This window comes from Phocoena phocoena, chromosome 6 (assembly GCF_963924675.1).
Source record: "Phocoena phocoena chromosome 6, mPhoPho1.1, whole genome shotgun sequence".
In the NCBI taxonomy this organism is placed as follows: domain Eukaryota; kingdom Metazoa; phylum Chordata; class Mammalia; order Artiodactyla; family Phocoenidae; genus Phocoena; species Phocoena phocoena.
This window is the reverse complement of record NC_089224.1, coordinates 52,973,246-53,000,626: the sequence shown is the minus strand read 5'-3', so window position 1 is coordinate 53,000,626 and position 27,381 is coordinate 52,973,246. Positions and strand designations below refer to the sequence as shown.

The following is a 27,381-nucleotide window of genomic DNA, read 5'->3' as shown; positions in this document are numbered from 1 at the left end:
CACAGCCAAACGCTTTACTATGGAAGGTTATTTAGAATGGCATCATAAGGGCATATTTGTACCAAAATGAAATCCTTAGCAGTTAAGAAAACGCTAAATAGACTGGCGGCCTGGGCGTCAAGACTGGTTTCCTGGAGCACCCAATCTTTGAGGAATTTCTCTGCATCCAGGGTGCAGAGCACAGTATCTGATTAATCAGTTCACCTGGGGTGATCAGGCCCAAAGAAGTGATCCACATTAACAAACTCTCAAAAGACTGTGATTAAAACAGAAAGTTACTTTATCATTTGCAGAGAGCAGAACATCCAGAGGACTTGTCTCTACTGGTCAGTGGAAGCTTTTCTTCCACAGGGAAATCTACACGACATGTCACATCATGTTGGCTGGTGCTCGGTACAAAGATCCAGAATAAAGGGGATGGGTTTTCGTATTGCACAGAGCCATCAGGCCACACACACTGATGTACCTGCTGTCATTGAATGAGACCTTTCATACCTCACATCCCACGTGTTCAAGAGGTAGAGTTTATTCTTTAATCTGAGAGGGCAAGGCCACAGGTAGGTGCCCCAGGCCCAGATGAACAACCAGCCAGTGGCCAACACTAATTACCAGGCACGTGAGTGAGCCATCTTGGAGGTCCAGCCCAGCTGAGCCCAGTCGACCACAGCACCTTGACAGGTTAATAATAACTTGTTTTCTTAAGCCATTAAGTTTTGGGGTGGCTGTGACATGGCAATACATGAACATTCCATTTGATGTTTTCCTCAGAGTACATTCTGGCCACCCTGATGGATTAGCAAAACATTCTAATTTCATTAGAAATACACTGAGAAAAGTGCAAACTTTACAAATCATTTCTTAGAAAACATTACTATTTGGCTAATGTCATGCATTCTATGTTGATTCTTAACTGCGTCAATTTCATAAATTGCCATGTCCTGACTCCTTCTTGAATCTTAGCAGCACAAATTTTGTGCTCTGTACTTCCTAAGAGCATACACCATAGTATTCTTAAAAGAAATAATTACATTTTTAAATGAAACTTTTTAAAGCACTGACACAGAACTTTGAGCTTCATATTTCCCTGTAAAATGGCTTATTTCCTTAGGAAACGGAGATACACCCACGATCCTAATAACAGCTGCCTTCGAATGCTTCCTATGCATCATTATGGCTCCTCAAACATTATCTAATTCACTGTTAGCAACAGGGAATGTAGGAACTGAATTTTAAAAAGGGGGATATCACCAGGCTGAAACTTAGAGGCAGTTAAACAACTTCCCAAATGTCCCAAGGTTGTATCTCAACAATTATACTATGTTACCATCTTAGTACAGAAAATACCTAAAATCAAGGCTGTTCCACCAGCAACAACAAATAGATTTTTACAGTGAGGAATCTGAGGCCTAGAGCGGGGGTGACAACTTGTTCGAGACCAAGAGATGGCTCATCCAGTTCAGCTTCTGAAAGAGTGCCCTGTCCTTTTTAACTCTCATACAAATGGCAAAGTGGGCTTGAACAGGGATGCAGATTTAAAAAAAGAACATGATTTCATGCCTCAGGAATGTGTGTATTCAAGTATAACGAACAGCAGTTTTTTCCACACAAAACTGCAGCATGTATAACCGAAGGTGAAACGTACTTATTCATCCAGGACCTAAGCCTTGAGAAACCCAGAGCTACTTTAATACCTCTTATAAGTCAATGCATTTCAAAAAGACAACTTACTCCAGCTGCAACCAAACTCATCCTCTTTGTCCACATCTGCTGAAATTTCACTTGCCGATGACTGTGCATGATCCTCGCTCATTTCTGCAAATGCTGGAGGAGGGGGCGGAGGCACACTGCACAGCGGAGCCTTTTCTGGCTCGGATTCTGACTGACTGGGAGCCTGTGGGAACAAGAAGAATGCAGTGGGTATGCAGTCTAAGGAAGGAAGACTCAACGGAAAGAAATAAGTCTGCAATGTCAAAAAAAAAAAAAAAAAGAGTAGCTTTAAAATATCTCACATATTAAATAATGGGAAAATATACATATATAAAAAATGGTAGAAAGGATTCAGGTAAAGTTTAAATACACTAAACAAAATAGTATGTTCAGAGCACAATCCATTAAATGGTTATATGGTATTTTAAGGTGAAGAATTAAAGGCTTAAATAACTTAAGATGAAAAGTTGTACAAACTTGCTTTTTTGGAAAAAATATTCTCATTCGAAAGTTATCTGGGCAAGATTTTGGGGGTCTAGGAAAGGCTTCCAAGAAACTAGAAAAAAATTAATGAAGTTAATCATATAATCAAGCAAAGCAGTTCAAAGCTTGTTAGTGAGAAGATATTTAAAGAATTTTTTATTTCTTCCTGAATCCTCTCTCAAACTGACTTGTAACAAATTCATGAAAATGAGCATTGCACATGCAGGGTTCATCTACCAGGGAGACTGTTAGCAAAGAGCACACAAATTCAGATCTCAGGGGTCTCTGGTTTTAAGGGACAAAACCACCGGCCCCTTACCAACGTAGCCCTAAAGGAAAATGGGAAAACAGGGTTGAATACTTCATACAAACCCCAAGTTTGGCTGGTATATTTGCTGTCACTTAGGGCTACAAGTCTTATTAAAAAAAAAAAAAAAGGACTTGGTATCATCAGGTTCTTTTTTTCTTTAATTGAAACACAGTTGATCAAATTTTTATATTATAGATTATCAAGCAGAATATTAGAGTTAGAAAGGCCCTTAAGTCATTTTATTCATTTTGCAGATTAATAACCCAAGGCTGTGAGATGTGAAAGATTTTGTTCAGAATCACCCAGTGATACTAGACTTCTTTTTGCTTAATTCTTAACCTAATCCAATGCACTTTCCATTATATCATGTTGTCTCCTCCAATTTCTACAGTAAGACAGAGAGTACCTAACTCAAGAGTCAGAGATACCCAGCTAAAGTTCCAACATTGCGGTCAGGCTGTCCCTGATGCCTTGAACATACATTTTTCCTTCCTTCTTTGTTTTACCTTTTTTTTTCCTATATAAAAATCCCTCTGATATACCTTGTTTTATATGTGTATATCTGGAAAAAGATTGTGACTAAGAAATATTTCTTAGAGAACACACTAAATGACAGGCATGTACAAATACTTAAGAATAATTCATGTCAAGAATCAAAATATACCTAAAAATGAAACTATAGGGCACTGAATGTGATCTTTCTTTGATGATTCAGAAAACACTTTAGATGCTAAGCTACCCCAAAAATGATCCTGGCAAACATGAATTACTATTTTTCCGGCAAAGCGAGCTGATTTTTAGACACTTAGGGGCAACAGATTTTTCAAGTCACAGAATCTGCTGCATTAAAATGTTTGGTTTACATACCATTGGCCAAACAGACAAAAACTACTAATGGAAACAGAATCCTTGTTATCCTCCCAAGTGTTGTGCCATAAAACTCTCAAATTAGCAATGTACAAATAAATATAAACAGACAAATAAAAAACTTCATTTGATCCAATGGAGGTTCATTAAATAGACTAGGGTAGGAAGGAACATGTAATTTAGAATTTTTCTGGTTAAAAGTTTTTAAAAAATTTACCTCTCTAACAATGGAAAATGTGAGAAAACATGAATTAAGCCCATTTCATTTTTAAAAAGTGGAACAAAATCTAACTTGCCATAACTTTAATAAATTTATGGATGCATATTTTATAGATCTTACTCTCTGCATAACTTTTCTGAGCTGTTATTTTCCTTAAAAACAAACAAACAAACAAAACCTGCTTGTCTAAAAACTATTCAGAATCTTACTTAGGCAGAACATTTTCGTACTGTGAATGAACTCAAATGGTGCCCTAACATAACTGATTAATCATAAAGCCAATACAAGCCTACGTTTACTAAAGGGGCAATTAGGTGTTCTATTTTATTATCCCTGATACTCTCATTCTTACTGAGATCATGTAATTTAGCTTGCTGTTGACACTTCTTAAAATTTACCAGTGAAGATACAACTCTTTAACAAAGACCATTTAGCCTTCATTGGCAAAAATGCAAAGTGTACTTGAAATCATTCCATGCCATGTATGCACACAAGTATAACGTACACACACAGCACACTGTAACACACCCACTTACTTGTGAAAATTTCACATTAAGACAAACCTTAAATGGTGTGGGAGCAAAAGGGTTAGTTGGGGAACAACGGAAGAGAACTCTACTTGAATTCTGTAATGCCTACAGTAACAGAAAACATATTCCTTCAGATATAGCATCTTTGGTTATCCATATTACAATAACATGAAAAATCCAATGAATATTCATAAAATGCTTCCTGAAAAAAATTAACAGCTTTCTTCCTTTCACGATCAAATTATAGTATACAAGTTCTTGTAAGTTTTTGTTTCAATTTTGGATTTATAATTTCATCAGAATATGAGAATATCCAAGTATAGATTTACAAATGTTGAAACAGTTCCATGTTTCCTCGTAAGGCATTTACACGGACATACTTTATGAATATTCAACAAAATCCTGCATATACACAATTATGTATGGAGTGATTAACTAACAGAAGAGCTTTTAGGACTACCTTGTATAAGTCTGAGAAGGATTTAAACCAATACAAGGTTTTTAAAGAAATTATGTGTGAAAGTAGCTCATACATTTAGCAACTAACAAAAATTTATGTATCTGAAAATTCAACTCACACCAAAATATAGGAAAGGCATTGGACTCACGATTCTCCCTTACTCTTCAGAAGGGCCATGTAATTTCGGCTATAAAAATGAATAGGTTCTGGCAAGAAAATGTGCTTAAGAAAGGATTTGCACGCCCACTCCAAACACACAGTTTTTTGTTTTTTGTTTTTTTAATCCTTGCCCAAATTTAGTAAACACTGAACTGGGACAAAGGCACAGTAGCAACAAAGAACAAAACATTGGCAAAAGGCAATGGCAAGACAACGGTCATTATCCAACCTTGTCAGCGTTGAACTGTAGAGAATCAGCAAATGGGTTAGTGCTGCTGAACTTGTACTTAGGGTAAAGGTTGTGCGGCAAGGAAGGCAAAGGGGATTTCTAAAAGGAAACATAAGAGGCGCTGAGCGCAAAAGAAATGTACTTAAAACAACTCATTTATAAGGACAAAGCAATTGCTGATTTAAATAACTGTGCAACACTAGATCCTGTCAGATCTCATAATTAATTAATAACATCTTATCAAACAGCATAGAACTCAGGGTTTACCTCTAGCAACCTGAATCCACACTCAAATCTAAATCTGGCCACAAAACACACAGGAATCAAGTCTGTCAAACTGATCCCAAATTTCTTTTGTTTTCACTGAGTGTCTTCACTATCACCGACAGAGAAGCACATATATTTCACCCACTTATATTAACACATGTTCCATGCATATCAGTAAACATGCTTCAAAACTGAAACCATAAAAGGTTTTCATTTACACTTAAAAGCAAATTATGCTTTTTTGGTAAAAGAAAGAAAAAAGTGTCTATCTGTTGCAGAGTGCAAATTAAACATCTGTCCGCTAGTCCATTGGTAAAGTTCAGTATTCTGTTATCTTGTTTCCCAGTAAGGAAACTTTTCATACCTTGACTAGATATTAAGTTTGCTTCAATCAACAGTATTCTTTAATTTAAAAAATGAAATCAACAATTTTAAAAGAAATGACCTGCTGTACAGTGGTGTTCTCTATTTCTGCCCACTTTTTGTGGAGCTAGGAACATATATATATATATAAATTTCCTATAAACGTTCTCATATTACTGGGGAATTTATGAGGCTCTGGGTAATTTTTGAAGTCCTGCCTTACAGTGTTCACACAGGTTTTGTGGCTCGCCTGTGATATGCTCTGAGCTTGGACTACTGCAGCTGAATATACGTATTACAGGCAGGATGACTGCCAGAGAGAATGTAGCATTTTCAGAGTAAAAAAAAGGAAAAAAAAAGAAAAGTAATTTCCTTAGCACAATAAATTCTTCTCTTTTTTCACACTGCTATCTTTTTCTTTTATTGACTATATCTTTCAGGGGAAATTGCAGACGTTTAAAATTCATTTTGGCTGTAACTAAATGTTTGTGTTACTTCTCTCTATAAAAAAGCCCTACTGGCAAGCATCAAGAGTAGGGAGAGGTTGTCATGTGACACCACCCTGTATGAGAGAACACTCTACAAAGACTATCCTCACTCAATACGCCTGCACTAAAGCTTATGCCACATCACCCTTTCAATCTGCTCTTCTTGCAATGTTTTTCCTACAGAAGGAAGATGGGTAAAAGAAATGGGCACACTGACATTTCTGCTCATCTCAACTTTCTCTCTGCGTTTCAATTTAAAATGTCAAACTCCTGCTTTACAAAAAAGAAGATCACAAATGCCAAAAAACATGACCATTTATTAAGGTGGAAGAAATGACTAGGCAGAGATTAAAAACACAATCCTAGGCAAAGTAACTCAGTGCTATGGAAAGTAGATTATTTCTAATCCTCATACATGGAATTGTCAGGTTTTACATTTCCTTTATAATTCTGTAGAACAATATAAATCAAAATAATAACGGGAAGAAATGGAATATTTAAAAAGAGCTCTGGTTTTTTTGTTTGGCTTTGCTTTTTGTTATTTCAACTTGCAGCCCTTAAGGATTAGAATTTGGCCCTGATAGGAGAGTATAAAAGTACAGGATGAGCACAGCAAATGAAATAGTAGATCACTCTATTATGAGGGAAGGATTTATAGAAACAGACTATATCTCTTATTAAAAACTCAGTGATGAAACCCATGTTTATAGTTCCAAGGGCTGATGAAAACAGAAACGTTATTAACTAAGAAGAAGCACAGGGAAGGCAAAATCATCCTCTGGCCCGTATTAGTGGGACCCACCCTTTAATGCGACAATGCGGTCAGACTGAGTTTGAAGTGTCATACTGGTGGAATTATCAGGGCTAGTTCTGGGAAGTTCTAATTCTCGAACAGTTTAAGAGCCAAAGAGACTGACTGGCTTTTCAGTCTACGTACAAGTTTTTCTTGAAGCTTTATTATATCCAAAAATAAAATGTTTCTCATTAAGAGACTCTTATGTATGTGTAATTTTTTCCCTTTCGACTCCTGGAGACATCATTATTTTCATAGGGAAGTAAATCATTAAAAACAAAGTAGATCTCATCTTAAATGCAAAATTAATTCTAATTTCCCAAAGCAAAATATGTATGTAGAGGAGGAAAAATATCTTTCCTCTACCTGTCGTAGATTCTTGACTGGACCTCTGTAATGAAAAACAAATTAACGAGGGAAAACCATGTATATTGATTTAACGTAAGTTTTGCATGACATGGGGCCTTCATAAGGAAATTAAGACCAGAAGAAATGGTTAAGTCTGAGTGTTTTTATAGGAGGTCTTACGAAGAGTAGAAAGTTACAGAAAATATGATAGGACAAAACAGCACGAGCTAAGTGTAGTTAACTGGCGGAAACTTAGCAAGGCCTGTTCATTCTGATTCCTCCCAGGATTCCTCCTCGTCTGGAGATAAGGATGCTCCTTTCCTTAAGACCTCTCAGGAGAGCCTTATGACCTGCTTCAGCAGAGAAGGGGGAGGTCAGAGTCTTTCCAGCACCTGCCTTTTCTCAAATAACTTCAGTTTAAATATTCAATATGCCAAGGTGTCGTATTTCAGGGTACCATGTCCTAAACCCTGTCACATATCATTTGACTACACATGTCATTCTAAGCAAGATTTATTCTGGAATAATTGCTATAAATCAGGCTTCATTATACCTCAGATAATAAAATAGGAATATTTTCCAGGTGCATGAGAAAAATATCTTCCTAGTGCATTAGAAAATGTGACTGGCATTGAAAGAAATGTTTGTAGTTTTTTCAAAAGTAATCTGAGAATCCTATTCAGCAGTTTATAGTATTGTCCTAAATGATATAAAAGTTGGAAATTAAAAAAACAAAAAAGGAATAAAACCCACCCACACACAAAAAATAGCTTTAACTTAACTTAAACAGCCATTTACCAACATTATCATACTGTGTCTATGTTTAACACAACAAATGGAAACAAACGTAGAAAGATCTGTAGTTATTTAAACAAACTGAATAGCATCTGAAAAGAATGCAAGATGATACAGCCCCACCATTTGGCAGATTTTCTCATCTGAATGGATAATTATCACCTAACAATCAACAACTGAATGATTAAAAACTGCAGATGTGAAGATAACTGCTTACATTAAGAACTACTATTTCATTTCTTACAGTGAACTCAGACCAGAGCTACACCTGTCTTGACAACAAAGGGAAAAACCAATAGGATAAATCTGGTCACTTTGTTTCCCAGGGCACAGAATATTGACAAGTTCCTTTTACTGATCTCATCTAAAAACCTGTTCACTTGAGCACTGCTATCTTAAATTTTTAATTTTAAGAATTAAAATTAAATGTATTATACATAAAATTATGTATTTTAAGTTTTCTATGATTCTTTTTTCTATGATTCTTTTCACTTCCCTCACATGTGTTAACATTATCTTTCTAAATACAACAAACCCTAAAAACTAATAAGGAGGTATTTCAAAGAGATTCAGTATGACAGGGGTTCTTAAATCCGGAAGTGGAAATTCTCTATGAGCCTCAGGACATCTAGGAAACTCCTGAAATGCTATGCAAACTTTGCAGTAAATGTGAAGAACTTTCTAAGGGGTATGTGGCCCCAAAATACTCAAGAACTGCTGCACAGGAAAATATTATTTTTTTCACCGAGGCATAAAGAAGAAATAGAAAAAAACAGTTTTAAACTCTTGGCATAATTTTCGTCTTCATAATTTTCAACACATCGAATACACAAAGCTTCACTTAGTATCTTCATAAACAACATTCACTGAATGTGCTTAGAATTTCTAAAACATTTTTTAAAGCCCATTTCACCTGTGACGACTGACAGTAAAATGCATTAGTAGGTCTCTGTCCACCAGGGGCAATACGGTAATGAGAGCTACACAGTCAGTGATGATGGCTGGGAAACAGCAGGTATGAAATCACTAGATACAGTTTAAACAAAATCCATCATGGGGAAAGTTAATGTTCACTGGGATAGACAAATACATTAAAGATCATGCACAGGAAATCATGAGATTGCATAAACTGGAAATTCTGTCCAGAGAATAAATTTATAAAGAAAATGAAATCTCTCTGGCTTCTAAGGGACTTGACTAGACGTCACAGACTCTCAACCTGAATGACTCCACCACAACCCTCTTAACAACTTAAATATTTTATGACTAGAGTGAACACTAATAATTATCCATCTAGATGCCTATGAGCCACCAATGAATCCTACTTGTGTGTTTTTAACAGGCTTCAAGTGTCTGTTAAACATGGTAGAAGGGATTTCCAGGACAACTCAATGGGAAAAAAAAAAAGCAAAATAAACTTCTAAAAAGTCTCCTGAGATTTCAAGACTCGATCTCAGGTCCTAGAAACAACTTGGCCCTGGATACATTAGATTCCAAGTTGAATACTGTTTGGATATGCCTACCTTGCCCTTTGTGTTTGCTTACCCTTGGTCTGTTTATAATGCTCTGTACCATAAAGACTACAGGGTTGCCTGCTTTCCGAATGGCTTCCACAGCTTGTTCATGGCTTGCATCTCTGAGGTCCATGCCATCCACCTGCAATGGAAGGCCTCAGCTTAACATTTCAAGAAGCTACAGAACAACAGAACAATTTGTCGATCTGGAGTTTTGAGGATCCTGGGTGAGTCTCCTAAAAAATCTGTTTCAGATTCAAAAATAATTGAGAGTACTTATGAGGCTCCAGAACTTTTCATTTGTCCAGCAGACTTGTGGTCCCTTGTTTTGGACACAGATTTCTGTCTCCAATAATCAACTGAAATAATAATCAATTAGAATGAAGGCTCTGCTTCTGCTTCCCTTACATTGCCCAGTTGTTCCTTTAAATTAATAAATCAACATCATTAAAGAAATAATATAAGGGAACTGCCTAGCAGCACTGCTTTCATCATGAAAGTCACTTTACACGTTTTCTTCCAATTCATTACAGAGTGGTTTGGGAAGTGGGTGTGTGAGGCTTTGTGTATTTCTCTCTGTACAGGAAGCTTGAAGTTAAAAACAAAATTCTGATGTTCAGAAAAATCACGTTATGGTAAGGTTAGTTTGGCAAAAGAATCTTTGCAGTAGACGTGGTAGGAGCTGGAAGCCAAGAAATTGTGCTTATCTGTTAGTAATTCTTATATAAATAGCTTGAAAGTGAAAGTTATTTTGTAACTTTTTATTGACCATGGTTTGCCTTGGTGATGATCAGCTCAGCTTATGCACTATATGAATAGGAAGGAAAATAGTTTGAAAGGCCAAATGCTAATCCTGCCAGAAAACTATAGGACACTGGTATAATTTTATCATTTCCAATTACCAGAGAATGGTATATACAACAAAATAGAAAAATCAGAGTAGACATAATTCTGAAAAAGAAAATTATTAGATCTCTGCATAGAACATTATCACCTTTAAAAGAATTATATACTATATTTAATTAAAAACTTCCCTCATGTTGATACTTAGATGAAATAACAACATCTCTTTCAGTTCATATTAAAAATGCCTTCTAGGGATTCCCTGGTGGCGCAGTGGTTGAGAGTCCGCCTGCCGATGCAGGGGACACGGGTTTGTGCCCCGGTCCGCAAAGATCCCACATGCCGCGGAGCGGCTGGGCCCGTGAGCCATGGCTGCTGAGCCTGCGCGTCCGGAGCCTGTGCTCCACAACGGGAGAGGCCACAGCAGTGAGAGCCCCGCGTACCGCAAAAAAAAAAAAAAAAAAAAAAGGCTTCTAACTTTTTGTAAAATAAAAGTATTTACTATATATTCCATTAGTGGGAAAATTTAACAGGACATTAAATATCTTTGCTCAAGTCCAAAGAACTCTATACTTAGAATGGAATACTTCTCAGGTCTCTAATTTACATACATTTTCAGAAACTCTTAGCAGAGACATGTTCTAGAATCCCCAGGATTACAGAGGCCTAAGGCTCCTTATTTACAGAAAAAAGCCCTTGCACGTAACAACATTCAACAAACTGTTGCTTAGCAGTATTTTACCACATGCAAAAATCCTTTCTTTTCAATTTGAAAGGGATGTTTTAACTCTCTTAATACACTGAAACAAACATTTTGGTGAAAACTATGATTAATCTTTTCTTGAAATAATTTATAAACATTTCTTACTTTTTTTTACTTAGGTCAAAGGTATTCAATAGTGAAGTACCTATAAAATAAACTGCCTTGTGATAATCTTAAATTAGAAATTTTATGTAGTACTATAACTAAAAAAGAATCCTTTAACAGGGGGCTAAGGTATCATCTAATGAAAAGTAAAGATGCAGGAAGAGAGAAAAAAAAGCCCATCATTCTTCCTTATAAATGGTCAGAAGAAAAAAAAACAAAACACCAGACATGGCCCTTGCTTTCTCTCAAGTCTCAATCTTCTTCCTTCTTCAACTCTCAGAGACAATCAGTAAAGGAAGAAATAGATCAATGCCCAAAATGTTCATTTCAAAGTTGTGACTGACATGGATAACCTTCTTCTACACAATTAAGGCATTTTAGTGCCTAAGTTATATGGGTTTAGAAAATGAGATACAATCATTTGTACAAAGTAAAAATAATGGTTGTTATAATAACAAAGTGATCGGTTTCTATTTGGAAGTTGTCTCTTTTAGTCTTCTCTCTAAATCCTGGAAACTCAGCAAACCTGGGTTCAGCTACCCCTTCCTCTAACCTAAACTAAAACTATGCTTATGCTGATCAAATAATTCATCACACTGTTCTGAAGTGACTTGATCACTTGTCAAGTCTGTCCCACTTGACAGGCAGGCACAGTGTTTTATTTACCGTGGGACGCCCAGAGTCTGTTACAGCACCTGGAATGCAACAGCTTCTCCAGGAATATTTGTTGAGTAAATGATGAGTCACTCGTGCGAGAAGAGTTAATTTAAAATATTAAACCTAGCTTTGAATTAAGGGATTAGGTACAGTTTGACCAAACGCTTCTCTCTCACACATAACGAAGTACTCACACATGCGTACACACGTGTGTACGTACCAACTCACACGTGCACACACAGACACATACACACACACACACACACACACACACAGCCCTTAGTGATGGATGGGGAATGGGCACAGCACTGAGATGGACAAAAATCCACGCCTGGATTGGCAGGGGTGGTGGGGGAAACATTTATACAAAAGGCAATCAGGATCTTAGCATAAAAAGTTTACTAAAAAGACTCACTTTAAAAAATCTCATCCAACAACATTTAAGTATTTCTAGAAATAAAATCTCATTTAAGGGATTAATTATGATGTACACATTCTGTGCGTGTACGTATACTTTTAAACGATTCAATGATTTCCCCAAGAAATTTGCTTCGTTCTTTAAACTGAACTTAATTATTTTATCTTAGTGCCAATGTTTTTTTTAAAAAGTTGATTATACCCCCAAACACCCATCTCTACATCGAGATATATAATCTGTCATCATATACTGAAGAGAAAAATTATGGATGAAAACAAACAAATAAGAATGAAATGCTTTAACAGCAAACACATTTTACTCTAATGTTGGGTCAGTGTAAAGATGATGACTCCCTTGGTAAAGAGGACGGCCCAGGTGAATAGTTTTAGCACAGAAAGCTCACTGGAGGGTACCTCTACTATTCTATCTCCAGGTTTCAAGGTTCCATTTTTGCCAGCTGGACTATCTTCAAGAACATGTTTGATGAAAATGCCCCTCATCACTTCACCGTTGCTTAGACGACTCCCCATCCCTCGTCCACCAACAATGCTGATGCCCAAGGATTTGCTTGGTTCTCGCCAAAGTTCAACCCTATAAAAAATAAATGAAATTTTAAACTCTCATAAGAAAGTATAGGAGCAAAGCCTCATAATATTGGGTTTGGCAATGATTTCTTGGCTATGACACCAAAGGCACAAGGCAACAAATCCAAAAACAGACAAACCGGACTTCAATAAAAGTAAAAGCTTTTGTTCATCAAAAAAGTAAAATGGCAACCCACAAAATGGGAAAAATATTTGCAAACCACATATCTAATAAGGGATGAACATCCAGAATATCTAGAGAACCCCTAAAACTCAACAACAGAAGAAAACAAACAGATCAAAAATTGGGCAAAGGACTTGACTAGATATTTCTCTAGGGATGATATACAAATGTCCCATAAGCACATAAAAAGATGCTCAACATCACTAACATTAGGTAAATCAAAAGTACTATGAAATACCACCTCACACTAAGTAGGATGGCTACTATCAAAAAAAAAAAAAAAAAAAAGAAACCCAGAAAATAAGCGTTGGCAGGGAAAAATTTTAGAAATTATGGAGAAATTAGAACCCTTGTACACTGTTGGTAGTGATGTGAAATGTTGCAGCTGCTATGGAAAAAAGTATGGAAGTTCCTCAAAAAATTAAAAATAGAATTACCATATGATCCGGCAATTCCATTCCTGGGTATATACCCAAAAGAATTCAAAGCAAGGTCCTGAAAACATACATGTACAGCCATGTTCATAGAAATATTATTCACAACAGCCGAAAGGTGGAAGGCAACCCAAGTGTCCATGGACAGATGAATGAATAAACAAAACAGTATATAAATACAAAGTAACATTATTCAGCCTTAAAAAGGAAGGAAATTCTGACACATGCTAGGACATAGATCAACTTTGAGAATGTTATGCTAAATGAAATAAGCTAGCTAAGTGAAATAAAGGACAAATCCTATATGATTCCACTTATATGATGTACCTAGAGTAGTTAAATCCATAGAGACATAAAATAGAATGGTAGTTGCTAGAAGATGCATGGGGTGGGGGATGGAGTTACGATTTAATGGGTACAGAGTTTCAATTTTGCAAGACGAAGAAAGTTCCGGAGATGGATGGTGGTGATGGTTACAGAGCAATGTAAACACACTTAATGCCACTGACCTAACACACTAAAAAATGATTCAGAAATTATAATAGGAAACACATTTTTTTAAATTCAAGGGAATAAAATGTTACGTATGTTAATTTCTACAAATACTATTTGCTCGATTTATTAAGGTTTTACTAGTAGTAAAACAAGATCATTTTAAATACTCTTCCAATTATGTGTTTTATAGGGGCTGATAAATAGTAATGTATTTCTGAAGCTGATTTGTTACAGGTTAATATTGGACTCATACTCCAGGCTGGGGCACCGATGAATGTAAAAGGACCATTTTCCAGAAGCTCTAATACTGCAGACATCAAAAAATTCAGCTACCCTCAAACAGATGGTACCTTCTTAGCTTGGCACCCCAATCAAGAGAGAGAACATTTCTGCATGCACTGCATCAGAAGCCTACCTCTGTAGAAGTCAGTCTTGCCAACACAGATCTAGAAACTAACAGTCAGCGCAAGAAGAGCAGTTCTTGTTAGCAGCGCTAACAAGATCCTCCGTGACCTGATCCCATCACCACCTTCTAAATGCATCCCTCACAGCTCTCCACTTTCCTCTCTCCAGCCCAGCTACAATATCATCTTGCTGTTCCTTAGGTTCATCAGACATGCTCTCCCGCCTTGGGGCCATGGCGCTTGCTACTGCCTGTGTCCTGAATGTACTTCCTCTACCCACATAATAACCGCATGAACTCTTATCTGAGAACTGCAAATAGCTGTCAGAGTTATGGATGAGTTGAAAATACGTGTCTTTTGAAAAGGCGGGATATAAGAATAAGGTGATTTGCAGCGAGGTGTCTGGCCAAGATGAAGGAGCAGCTCAGGTGACTGGAAGCAAACAGAGATACTGAGTAGAAAGCTCTGAGATAGGTAATGAGACTGCAGTCTACTCCCAGCTGCAGGCAGGGAATCAGCTGACACTGGACATCAGATAAATGAAGAAGGCACAGTCCAGCATGCCCTCAAACTTGACATTTGAGGTGCTCCCAGAGGAAACGAAAGGATGGAGGTAGGACTCCTGTGCAATGAGGGAGGTCACAGTAAGAAAAGACTGGGATAAAAGAGTACTACAGGTGGAGTGAGAGGGCAGGCAACTGGTCACATGAAGGTGATGATGAAACCCACATTTGCTTTGGTCAGCACTTTTTTCTTTATTAGAAATCTAAGATCCTAGAGATCTATTGTTTAGTCTAAAAAGATCTCACCATGATTCTTGATCTTAACAAATCTGTGAGAATAGCTTAAACTAGTTAAAATTCTATTCATCATTTTCTTTCATTCTAGGAATTCTGGGAAAGACAAGAACCAACTTCTTCCATTTCCTAAGGTAAAATGGCAAAGTACTAAAGTCAGCAGAGTTAGCCATTGTGTTTAATATTTAAGAATCCAAAATACATAGATGGGGCTTCCTCGCTCTTTTTTTTTTTTTTTTTTTTTTTGCAGTACGCGGGCCTCTCACTGCTGTGGCCTCTCCCGTTACGGAGCACAGGCTCCGGACGCACAGGCTCAGCGGCCATGGCTCACGGGCCCAGCCGCTCCACGGCATGTGGGATCTTCCCGGACCAGGGCACAAACCTGTGTCTCCTGCATCGGCAGGAAGACTCTCAACCACTGCACCACCAGGGAAGCCCAGCTCTTCTTTTAAAAATGTAAAAAAAAAAATAAAAGAAAGAATGAAAGAAAATGTCTCCTAGGGCTCTTTGTGGTTGGTGTAAACTAGAGATTGGCTCTTATGATTCCCCAAATACTAAAAAGAGCAGCACAGCAAACACTTATTAAGGGCTTATCATGTGCTCAGCGTTGTTCTCTAAGTGAGTTCCATACACTTTAATTCTCAAATCACTCCTGAGGTGGATACTCTTGTCAGCCCCAGTTTACAAAGGGAAGAGGCACAGAGAGGTTATAAACAGCCTTTGGGTACCAGCACCTTGTGCTTCCTCAGGATGTGGCACAGACAGTAAAGTGGTTTCAGATCCACTCCTCAGAGGAAAGGCTGTAACTCCTCAAAACGTCAGAGCAGATAACCAAAGCCAGAGCTGCCAAAAGGACCCTAGCACTGAGGAACCAGACTCAGGATTCACGGAGCAGAACATGGTGAACGTTCCGTGGAAAGAAAAAAAAAAAGAGACCTATAAAAGAAAAATTATACAGAACATGTGCAGAGCTGGTTTTACAGAAAAACGGCAGCCTTTCTGGGGGACACAGGTTTAAAAAAGGGTGAAATTCAGAAAAGCAAAGGTAATACAGAGCTCTGAGGCCAGGCTGCTTGAACTTAGAACCAAGAGCTCCTGGACTCAAGTCCTGCCCTTCGGCTCCTTAACAACTGTGTGACCCTCTGCAACTTCTTTAGTCTCTCTTTTACTTTCCTCAGCTGGGAAACGGATCCAACGAGAGTCTCGACATCAGAGAGCTCCGGTGAGGATTACGTTCATGAATACATGTAACGTGCAACACAAAGCTTTGGGACATACTAAGCAATCAGTAAATCTCTGATTACTCTTATTATGATGATTATAATTACAATTACTGAAGTAATGTCAACAAGGTATAATATTGAATTCATACGACAAATGAGCAAATGTGTACCCCAGCACCTCAATCCTGTTATACCTATACATTGTTTACTAAGATAACTTACCATTTTCTACCCATCAGGTTGACAAAAACAGTTTTTAAATGATCATATGATGTGGTAACAAAGATGTGGGGAAAAGGAAACTCTTATATATTGGAAATAAAGTAAAAAATTGGTATAGTCAATTTAAAAAGCAATTTGACAACTTCCAGTAAATAATACAGTTAAATCTATGAGCCAGCAATTCCACTTTGGGATATACACCTAGATAAATTGTCATCCATACATATAAGAAAATAAGATATAGTTACTACACAGAATTATTATAATAATAATTAACTACTCAAATATCAATGAGAATAAACTGTGGTATATTCATATACTGAAATGCACTGCAACAAATAAACTGAATGAATTAGATATTTAAGTATCAACATGACAGATCTCCAAGACACTGGTTTGAGAGAAAAGTAAGCTGGAAAATGATACATACAGTATGTTACAATCCTGTACATGAAAATCACACAAAAGTGTAACACAGATTATTTACAATCTTAAAATGTACGCTTCGCTAAAAAGTATTCTCTATTTCCACACAAAGTAAATTTTTCTTGACTGCATGAAAAAATGTCCTAGCAGGTTTCCAATGTTGTAAAGCATATTCATAACACTTGCTCCTCATTTACTAAAAGCTCTGGCTATTTTGGTAAGCTTCCTCATGAACTTCTATGAACTTTCCCCCCAAAATACCTTAGTGCTTCTATGTAGGTTAGGGACAGCAGAGTATCTTCTTTACGATTTATGGAAGCAGACATATCCTCTCTGTAAATTAGTTACTGCCTTTAGAGACACCTCTTAGGCTGACGTGAAGGCTAAAATCGAGGATAAAAGTATAAAAATCTTCTGGTCCATAAGTTACACCCTTCTCATAAGAAAATTTCATAATGATTCCTGTGTTCAATGCTTTATTTTCGTTGTTATGAGTAATGATGATGAAGATGCTGATAAGACTGACACTGACTGAGTGCTCACTCTGTACTGGGCACTGTACTAAGGACTTTACATGCATTATGATATTGACTTCTCCAAATTTAAAAGGTTCTATTATTTATTTTTAAATTAAAAATTTAATTATTATTTCAAAAATGTTTCTTAAGTGAAGTACAGTTGCTTTAACATATATTAATGTCAGGGGTACGGCACAGTGATTCAGTATCTTTACAGATTATACTCCATTAAAAGTTATTACAAGATAATGGCTATAGTTCCCTGTGCTATACAGTATATCCTTGTTGCTTATCTATTTTATACATAGTAGTTTATATCTCTTAATCTCTTACCCCTAATTTGTCCCTGCAGCCTTCCCTCTCCCCTTTGGTAACCACTAGTTTGTTTTCTATATCTGTTAGTCTGTTTCTGTTTTGCATATACATTTGTTTGTTTTATTTTTTAGATCCCACGTAGAAATGATATAATACAGTATTTGTCTTTCTCTATCTGATTTATTTCACTAAGCATAATATTCTCTAGGTCCAAATGTTGCTGCAAATGGCAGAATTTCATTATTTTTATGGCTGAGTAGTAACATTCCACTGTGTGTATATATACATAAAGATAGATATATAATTTCACCTAATATTTATAATTCTATCTAACTTACTTCTGCCTCTTTCTTCAAATAAACAAGAAACTTAGTATCTTATAATATTTTTTCTGCCACAGATCTACCACTTATATTCTCAATGTGGGTAATAATGTAGAAAGACCTTAATTTCTCTAAGCAGTCTAAACAGTTTTTAAAAAATTCAAATCAAAAAGTCATTTTAGATGGCTGAAAATGCTTACTGTCTTTGGTGAAAGCAACATAAAAGGTTTCCTATACTTTGAACAGGATTTGACCTAGAGAATGCTTACATGTGATGGCTGTAGCCTCAAGCTCATTGGTGAGCAAGGAAACTCATCAAACTACTACACATCTGCAGAGTAGAAATTTTTCTCTCTCTCAAATTTTATTTATTCATTGTAGAATAAATATTAAGTATTTACTATGTAAAAGGCACCTTTGTGATGGTCACTTTTAGATCTGTTTAGAGAAAGTACCCAACTATTACTTATATTTTACACTTAATGCAAAATACCTCACATTTTTCTTTAATTACTTTGTGTGTCTCTATATCTTGCCTCCCCAAATGCATAATAGCTTCCTTAAAGGCAGTATTTATGCCTTACACTTCCCTGTTTTTCACAAAATCACCTGCCTCTCATCTGGGTCCATAATCGGGATTCAAAAAATTCCTATTAGACTGAATCTGATTCTACTCAGCAGGAACATGAAAATACACCTTGGTGATACACAGTAGTATATCCGAGCAGATTTAGGGAAGCCGTCTTCTCTATTATATATGAGATTCGTTCTAGAAAGAGCATGGGTTAGAATAACTGCAGCCTATGATAAGATGCTTACACACACATTTTGAATATATATACTTGAATATCTAGTTTCTACAAATGCTAGAAAAATTTCAAGTTAACATTTGGTGGTTTACCTAAGATCAACTCTACAAAAAATATTCCAACTACCTATGCCTAATTTTCTCTACTTTATTTAGTCCCTACTATGTGTCAAATCCTCAAATACATGTTAGTTTTAACCCTGTGTGATACAAATTATCTTCTCCACTGTGCCCATGTGGAAATGGAGGGTAAGGGATATTAAACTACTTGCTCAAAGTCACAGTAGCAAGTTGTAATCCAATACTTGAAACCACTCCTCCCTATCTTTAAACACCGAGTAGGTGGAAGACAGAAATAGTTCTTACCGCCTGGATTGATTCCAACTGCTGTATGTTGCATTTTGAAGTTCACTTTCTTCCCCCTCTCCTTCTTCTCGCTCTGGTAGCTCTGGAATGTCTCTGTTAAAGAGTTACACAGTGAGTACTCCCAAATCCTAGTAAAGCCATGCAAGGTTGTCTTGTATGTACTTTACTGTTGGTTTGGCTAAAAATGCAGAACTGCTTTATATTTTCACCATACTTAACTAATAAGTAGATAATAATTTACATTAAGGGGAAAAATAAAACCCGTATTTCATATTACATAAAAGCCTTACATTAGAATCAATCTACTATAACTGAGTCTGGAGATACAGCAGAACACAAAGAATCTTGTCTAGTCTGTCTCTTTCCTAATGAAACACAGACGAAGAATGGAAAGGCATGAAAAGAAAGGGAAAATGCCAGAATTTTAAAGAGAGCTATTCAACAAGTTTTTTGGGTTTTTTTTTTTTTTTTTTTTTTTTTTTTTGTGGTACGCGGGCCTCTCACCATTGTGGCCTCTCCCGTCACGGAGCACAGGCCCCGGACGCGCAGGCTCAGCGGCCATGGCCCACAGGCCCAGCCGCTCCACGGCACGAACCAGGGCACGAACGCACGTCCCCTGCATCGGCAGGAGGACTCTCAACCACTGCGCCACCAGGGAAGCCCAACAAGTTATTTCTTAAATGCTTACCATGCGCAAGAAAGTAGCAGCACCACGTGGGTTATAAGCTTGCAAAGCCCTGATCGATCCCTGGCCTGAAAGAGCTTATCATCAAGTACACCAGGAATGTAGCATCTCTGCTTCCTCAGGATGGACCAATGCTTTCCCTTCAACTTTTGAAGACAGATGGAAAATGCTTATGGTCCAGCTCAGCCCATCCAAAGGAGCCAGACACAGAATTCTTACAGGAAGCAGTTTGCAGTACGCTTGTGTTCAAGGTCAGTTTTCAATTTCTGTAGGAATTCAGATTTTGCCAAATGCCAGGCATACAGCAAAATGTGTCCAATCTGTTACGTGACTATAAATAAAACCATAAAATAATAACCTTGTCAAGAAACATTTTGTTTTCCCAAAGGAACACTTTGCATCAACAAATGGCATTGTAAGGGCCATAGAGAATGGTTAAATCAATTACGGTGTGGCCTTACGCTGTTAGTAAAAAATGGATTTCTAAAGAAACATGCCAACATGTTCTTTTGAAAATAGAGAAGGCTTTAAAAACTCTAATTCAATAAATGTTTGCAGTTGATTTTTATAGAAATTGAAAAAATCTCAAGACAGTATATGTTCAGATTATATCCATTCTCCCCTGACAGGAATAATGAATTTGATTCTACTCAGCATGAACATGAAAATACACCTTAGCGATACACAGTAGTATATCCGAACAGATATAATTCTGTCAAATTATATCATCTTCAGACTTTGAGATGAGAAGTCATCTAATCCAATAATCCAACTGTGTTTGAATGTTTCCCAACATTTCTGCCCAATAATTTGTCCAGGCTCTCCCTGAACGTCTCATTCTTTCTCTGACCTGAATGTTAGATTTTTGTTTTTCATCTTTTAAAAGGAAATCCACCTGCCTGTGGTTCCTACCCATCGGTTGTGTGACTAAATTCCCCCTCTGTGTAAACTGAGAAAGGAGACTCTAAATGAGGCTGGGGTCCCCAGAGCCTAAGCCCGACAGTGGGACACGATGGTTGAGAATGGATCCAAAGAAGGATTTTCAAAACGATGTTAAGGAGCTGAGTGAGAACTAGTCTGAGTGAAGCTCAATTTGTAAGATGCAAGGCAGATACAAGGCCTAACCCTCTGGAAACACCACTGGAGAGAATATGATAGAAAAAGCAGGTAGTGAGAACTTTGAAAGAGTACCTAAAATATTCAGTTCTTACCCCTAAAGCCCAAGCTGGGGGAGCTGCTCAGACCCAAGCACACACATTACATCACATGCTCCTGCCCTTTGAGCTATAAGATGATGCATATCCTGAGTCTTCTGATACAAAAACCCCATTCTCTTCAAATGATTCTCCAATCTCAAGTCATTTCACTGACTCAGATATGCTCCTGTAAATGTGCTGATTATTCTTTATCCATCTTAGGCTGGGGTTTATGGGTCTTGGATCATGTGCTCCAAAGAGCAGAATGGACCGGTTCTGTTCCCCAGCACTCACTCAGCCAAGAATGAATTTTGCACTCATGTTTGCTATTGAATATCAACAAAATTTCTGTCAACTATAATAACTCTCTTTCATGTGCATTAAGGTGCCAGAAATTGGCACAAAGTCACACAGTGAAGGAGCAGAGGTGAGACTTGAATTGAGGCCATCTTATTACAAAACCTGAACTCTCAACCTCCATGCTATGCTGCCCCATATTTTTATACTGGGCTTGTGCAATTCTTTGTTGGATCCAATGGTTAAGAACATGGAGCCTGACTGCATGCATCTAACCTTGACTCTGCCACTTATTAGCTATGAAACTTGGGCAAGTAACTTAACCTCTCCGGTGCAGATTCCTCCTGTGTAGGACAAAGACCATTTTGTTTTGAGCACCCTTATATTAACAGCAAATATACTTTTTCTGCAGGGAAGCAGCTAGTCACAGCATTGTACAATTCAGGCCCTTCTCCTTTCTGTGCTGTGAGGGAAGCACAGTGCTGAAAGTGGCTCTTTGGCTCCAATAGTAAATTTTTGAGTGCTTTTAAGGCCTCAGAACTTAGTAAGAATACCATGTTATCTTGGCATATTCTTTAATTAAGCCATCTGAAATGATATTTCAGAGAACACTGGAATTACTGATTTTACCACTTTAACAGGAAGTACCAGATAGCTGTAATCAATTCATGTCATTAACCCCGAGATGGAAATTCTAGACAGGAGTATGGCTGAGTTTTGTGCAGGGTGGAATGAATACTCCTTTTCCCATAAAATTCAAGAGGCCCTAAGGGCCATGACGTTCTTTGCTTTTATTAAACACATAACACACCTTTCCTTCCCTGACACTTTCTGGATAGCTGCAGCCAGGTGCAAAATTTGTAAAGGAAAGAGCAATGTGATATCGTGATGCCTGCAAAGTCACTGGACACCAGGGTGCCCTGGGATGTTAGAAATTTTGTGAGCAAACCTCAAAGCCATTTTTCTCTACAGCATGCTTAAAGAGAAATCTGTTACTCAGTTGCTAATGCAACTGAAAAAAAACAGGCCCACAGCTGGAAGTGTAAAGTGGTTCATTCTTCCCGGAAAAGCAGTATGACATTATTTCTCTCCCTGTGCTGAACTCAGCATCATCATCAAAACCTAGTTTCTGCCTTTCCTAATGGGGGGGGGGGGTGGGGGGGACTGCTTCTCCTGTATTATTTAAAGGTTCTTAATACACTGCATATCAAAAGGCTTTAAAAAGCCATATACACTATTTCCTAACATGCATATATACAAAGACATTCAGCTCAGCATTCTCCAAAACAGTAAAAACATAACTATTGAAAATGTTTCTGAATCTTTATGTACTTTAATAAAGAAATAAATAAAATTTCTGAAAATGTTTGCTTATGAAAGAGGAAAAGTGATACAATACCATACAAATTGTAGGTTCCAGGGAGTTAATGAAATCATACTCATATCTGGGATAAATTCCCAAAACTCAGTATGTTGAAAGTGCTATATTGAGCGGTACAACTAAAGATGTTTTAATTTCTTGATTTGATTTTTCACAGTTTTTTCCAAATTTTCCACAATATATGATCACTCCTTAAGTAATATGGGGGAAAGGGCTGAATATTTTTTAAAATCTTGAAAGAGAGAAAAGGAATTCAGTGTTTTTCATTTCTACTACTCTCTGACTCTGGATTCAAAACTCTTCTTTATAACTTGCTGCATCATTCATTCACTGTAGCAGATTTACAGTTTCACTTACCTGCCAGTGTAGGAAGAAAAAATATCCAGTGCCATTATTCCTCCAGATTGTTGTCCCAAACTCATTTTGAACTCTTCTAAATGTTCTGCAGGCACATAAGTAATTCTGGAACAAGACACAATCCATGAAAGCAAAGGGAAGCAAAGTTTTGCCTGTTAGGGGAATCTTCCAAAATATAAAACAAAATTATATTGTCCTTTCACCTCTACTTTTTCACAGAACTCATTTAAATTGGCTTAACTCAGTAGAAAATCCAAACTTCAAAAGGATAAAGTATCCTATAGGCAAGAATAACAACAGAAATTAAAATTTTAAACACTGCTGATAAACTATGTCTTTACCAATAATTATATGGGGGAGGAAAATAGGATAATATCTATTTCCAGATGAGAACACTAACAGGAATTTTTTGAAATTAAAGAAATCTATAAATCCTTAGAAAAATAATTGTCAGTAATAACATTATTTTGTCCAAAGATTTTTGGGTTCCTTAGCAGAAACAAATGAGGTGAACTCTATTAAAACACTGGGTATACCAAATTACTTTACATTCTCCCATAATACACAATTAATTTTGGACATTAACAAGCATTATCAATAATCATATCCTAGCTTTATTAAATTATTAACTCTCAAGTCTGAAGTTAAACCATTATAAGTTTATGGAAAGACTCTGTTACTAATTTGTAGCAACTTCTTATATGTTCATTTTGGTTTCAGAGAATAGCCTACTGTGTACACCTGAATGGTCTCTTACTAATTCAACAAGTGCTGGCTGAATGCCTATAATGTGGAAGGCACAGAGTAAGATGCTTATTATAGCTATAATGCTTAGAAACTGACATTTGAAAATTTAAGTTTACTGCTGTCCTATCAGGCTACACAACTGATTGACTTGTTTAAGTAGTCTGTTCCGAGATCCTCAAATTAATGAATAGTAATGCAAGAGAAAGAATGCACTTGAAGTCGGTTCAGCATATTTGTACAAAGACACAAAAGTATGTATCAAAAATCAAAAAGACTATTAAAAAAGTCTTCACAAAAATCATGAAGACTATTAAACTGGCTAACCACAGCTTACCCATGAAGACAGTAAGCATCAAAACCCTAGCACTGGGCTTCCCTGGTGGCGCAGTGGTTGAGAGTCCGCCTGCTGATGCAGGGGACGCGGGTTCATGCCCCGGTCTGGGAAGATCCCACATGCCGCGGAGCGGCTGGGACCGTGAGCCATGGCCGCTGAGCCTGCGTGTCCAGAGCCCGTGCTCCGCAACAGGAGAGGCCACAACAGTGATAGGCCCGTGTACCACAAAAAAAAACCCCTAGCACTAAAGGGCAAAGAAAAAGGATTGTCTTTCATGTTATAATAAAATAAGAATTATACCAATGGCATAATTTATTGAGTGAGGAAGATATATAATTTCAGACATACTGGTGATTTCCATAAAAAGCATTCACTCTGTGAGGTCGCTTAGGTTTAGAGTCAGGGGACACAGTTCTGCTGCTTCTCCAGAATGTTCTGGTAGGATAAATCACCACCAGTGAATCTCCATATCCTCAATGGAGATTGAGGATATTTAGGATATGACATCCTTTTGTAAAAAAAGGATGTCACTTTTTATGAGACTACTGTAAGCCAAGAAGCACAATACAAGCACAATACAAACATAACACAGTGCTCTAACAGAGTGTCAGCCAGCTTGGCCACACCTGATCATTCTGGCATAAGCCGTGGACCCTTACGACACTTTGTGACACTTTTACCTCAAGGATCAAACGGAAGTAAAAAACACAGTTTCAGTGGATTTAGGACTAGGCTGGGTGAGAGAGCTGCATTTTAATTCTGACGCTACTTTATTTATTCATCTATAAAAACACCTTGTCTATAGTGTTACAAAAGTATACTGAATAGCAAATTTGCATTTATCCCTTCAAAAATAATGAGTCAAAAATGTTTAACCCATTAGGCTGGGGAAGAAGACTGACTGCCTTTACACAAAGAAATATAAAACCTGAAAAGCCTATTCAAGAAAACTGGTATTATTTCTGAAGGTTCAGTAAAGTTAAAACTCACCTAAATAATACCTTAAGAAAAAAAGCCAGGAAGAGGTGAGGAGAAAAAGCTAGAACACAACAGGCAAAATAAGAATAATAAGTTAAAAGTATTTAATTTTTTAATCGGTTTGAGAAGGAAAAGCTGTTTCTATCCCAAACACTGTTGAAAATGAATTCTCCTCTATATTTATTCAAAGGTGTTTACCCTTTACCAAGAGGTGGGGGAGGAAGAGCTTTACAAATATTTTTCTTATATTTTAGAGCAGTGAGAAAGAGGAAAGAAAGCAGTTTTCATAAATATTTAGCCCAACACAGACAGCAAGGCCATCAGAACAAGCATCCCACAATGCATTAGCCCATGCAGAACAATTATAATACATGCCTGGTCACACGGCCACACAAAACCTCCAGACACCAACCCAGACCACCAAACTACATTATGAACTACAAACTACATTATAAACACACTGAAACTGCTTATTTGAGAGTTGTATTTAAAATTCTTAAAGGCAAACTAACCTTAGGTTACATGTGGAGTGGAAGAAAAAGAATAGCATTAGTGATGCCGAAATGTGACACAGCTATTAATCCAGAGGTTGCGTCTGCATATGCAGACAGGATCGCTCCCTGAAAAAAGAGCTGGAAAGCTTAGTAGTAGGAAAATGTGATTTTAAAATGAGTTCACAATCACCAGTACAATGTGAAAATGTAACCATCTCACAGCTGTGCTGGAAGTACGTTCTTACATAAAGGAGAAAAAAAAAAAGCCAAAATGTATATACACTGAATCTCTGTCTGGGTCTATCCCCACATCGGGATGTTACAAAAGCATGAAGAGGTTTCACAGACAAGTTGTAACACGCAGCCATAATGAGCTTTTGAATCACCATTACTCACACATAAAAGGGGGCTCGATCGTCAGCAGGTGCTGCAGAGAATCTAGAATGTGAAGCATACACCGCAGCATCTTTTTACAATGGTGTTAACAAATGTCAATGTCTTGTGCTGAATGTGAGATGCATGTATATGTAGTTAAAAGTGGGTCCTCCTGGTTGTTTTTTCCCCTTTCCACCTCCCTCCTATCTACACCTCCCCCAGAAAAGCATCTGCTCTTTACTGGTGTCTATAGCAGTGATTATTAACAAGCATAGAAAAATGTAACTGCAATCAATCTTTTATTCCTTGATCAGGAATTCATCCCACACTTTAGGTTAAGGCAGGTGAATTCTGATTCAGCTCGGTAATTATCTGGCAGATGTTACAAGCAGCTGCTGCTAAGCGCAAAACCCTGGCTATTATTACAGAAACATAAGCACTCCTGGCAAGGTGGAGTGCGAAGTGAGACAGGATGCATTCTGGTGAGGCTTCACATCTGGTTTTCCATAGAAAATAATGAAACCTGGAACTTACACTGGCTGTTCCTGAACTCTTGAAACTCAAATTATCTACCCAGGCACGCACGAACACGCATACACAAAGTTCCTAGTCATCTCTCGTAAGCGGCAAAAAAGAAGCCAGTGTGTTGTCTCAATAAGCAATGCTTTTCCTAAAACCAATCAGTTATATAACTGAACCAATTAGAGTCCCTTTTTTTAAGTCCCTGCAATACATTCCTCCACCACCAGCCCAGATTAAGCTGGCTTCCTAACAAGAAATCAAGAGGAAGTAAAGAGACATGGATGGAGCCTAGATTAAAGCAATGACCACAACACTTAACTAGCACTTAACATTATGGTTCCACGCAGAGTAATGGAAGGACTAGACTTTCCATTTAGAAGGATTACCCACAGAGTTTTCAAGGTAATTTTAAACCTTTTGCTTCATGAAGGCAAGTGACAGGGAGGAGAAATGGCCAAAAACACCATGCAAAATGCATGGAACACACTGCTCAGCCCTGGTCAATCTAAATGGCTATTTGTTTTACCACTTGACACAATTTTTCTAAAAAAGGACTCTATGATTCTCATTTCTTTTTATCATTTACCCAATGAGTCA

At 37.3% G+C, this 27,381-nt stretch overlaps 1 protein-coding gene across 7 annotated transcripts in view; it reads right to left on the bottom strand.

Annotated features, from left to right (window-relative positions):
- The window catches only part of MPDZ (multiple PDZ domain crumbs cell polarity complex component), a 131,645-nt gene that overhangs the window by 26,367 nt on the left and 77,897 nt on the right, over positions 1 to 27,381 (bottom strand). For 2 of the 7 annotated variants that reach the window (XM_065878953.1, XM_065878954.1), the window contains exons 22-27: positions 23,335 to 23,439; positions 19,419 to 19,511; positions 12,733 to 12,910; positions 9,565 to 9,675; positions 4,966 to 5,064; positions 1,729 to 1,891 (exon numbers count right to left, since the gene is read on the bottom strand). In XM_065878953.1, coding sequence (XP_065735025.1) covers positions 1,729 to 1,891; positions 4,966 to 5,064; positions 9,565 to 9,675; positions 12,733 to 12,910; positions 19,419 to 19,511; positions 23,335 to 23,439 — 749 coding nt within the window. The remainder of the gene's footprint in view (positions 1 to 1,728; positions 1,892 to 4,965; positions 5,065 to 9,564; positions 9,676 to 12,732; positions 12,911 to 19,418; positions 19,512 to 23,334; positions 23,440 to 27,381) is intronic. The other 5 variants (XM_065878955.1, XM_065878956.1, XM_065878958.1 and 2 more) reach the window with 3 other exon arrangements.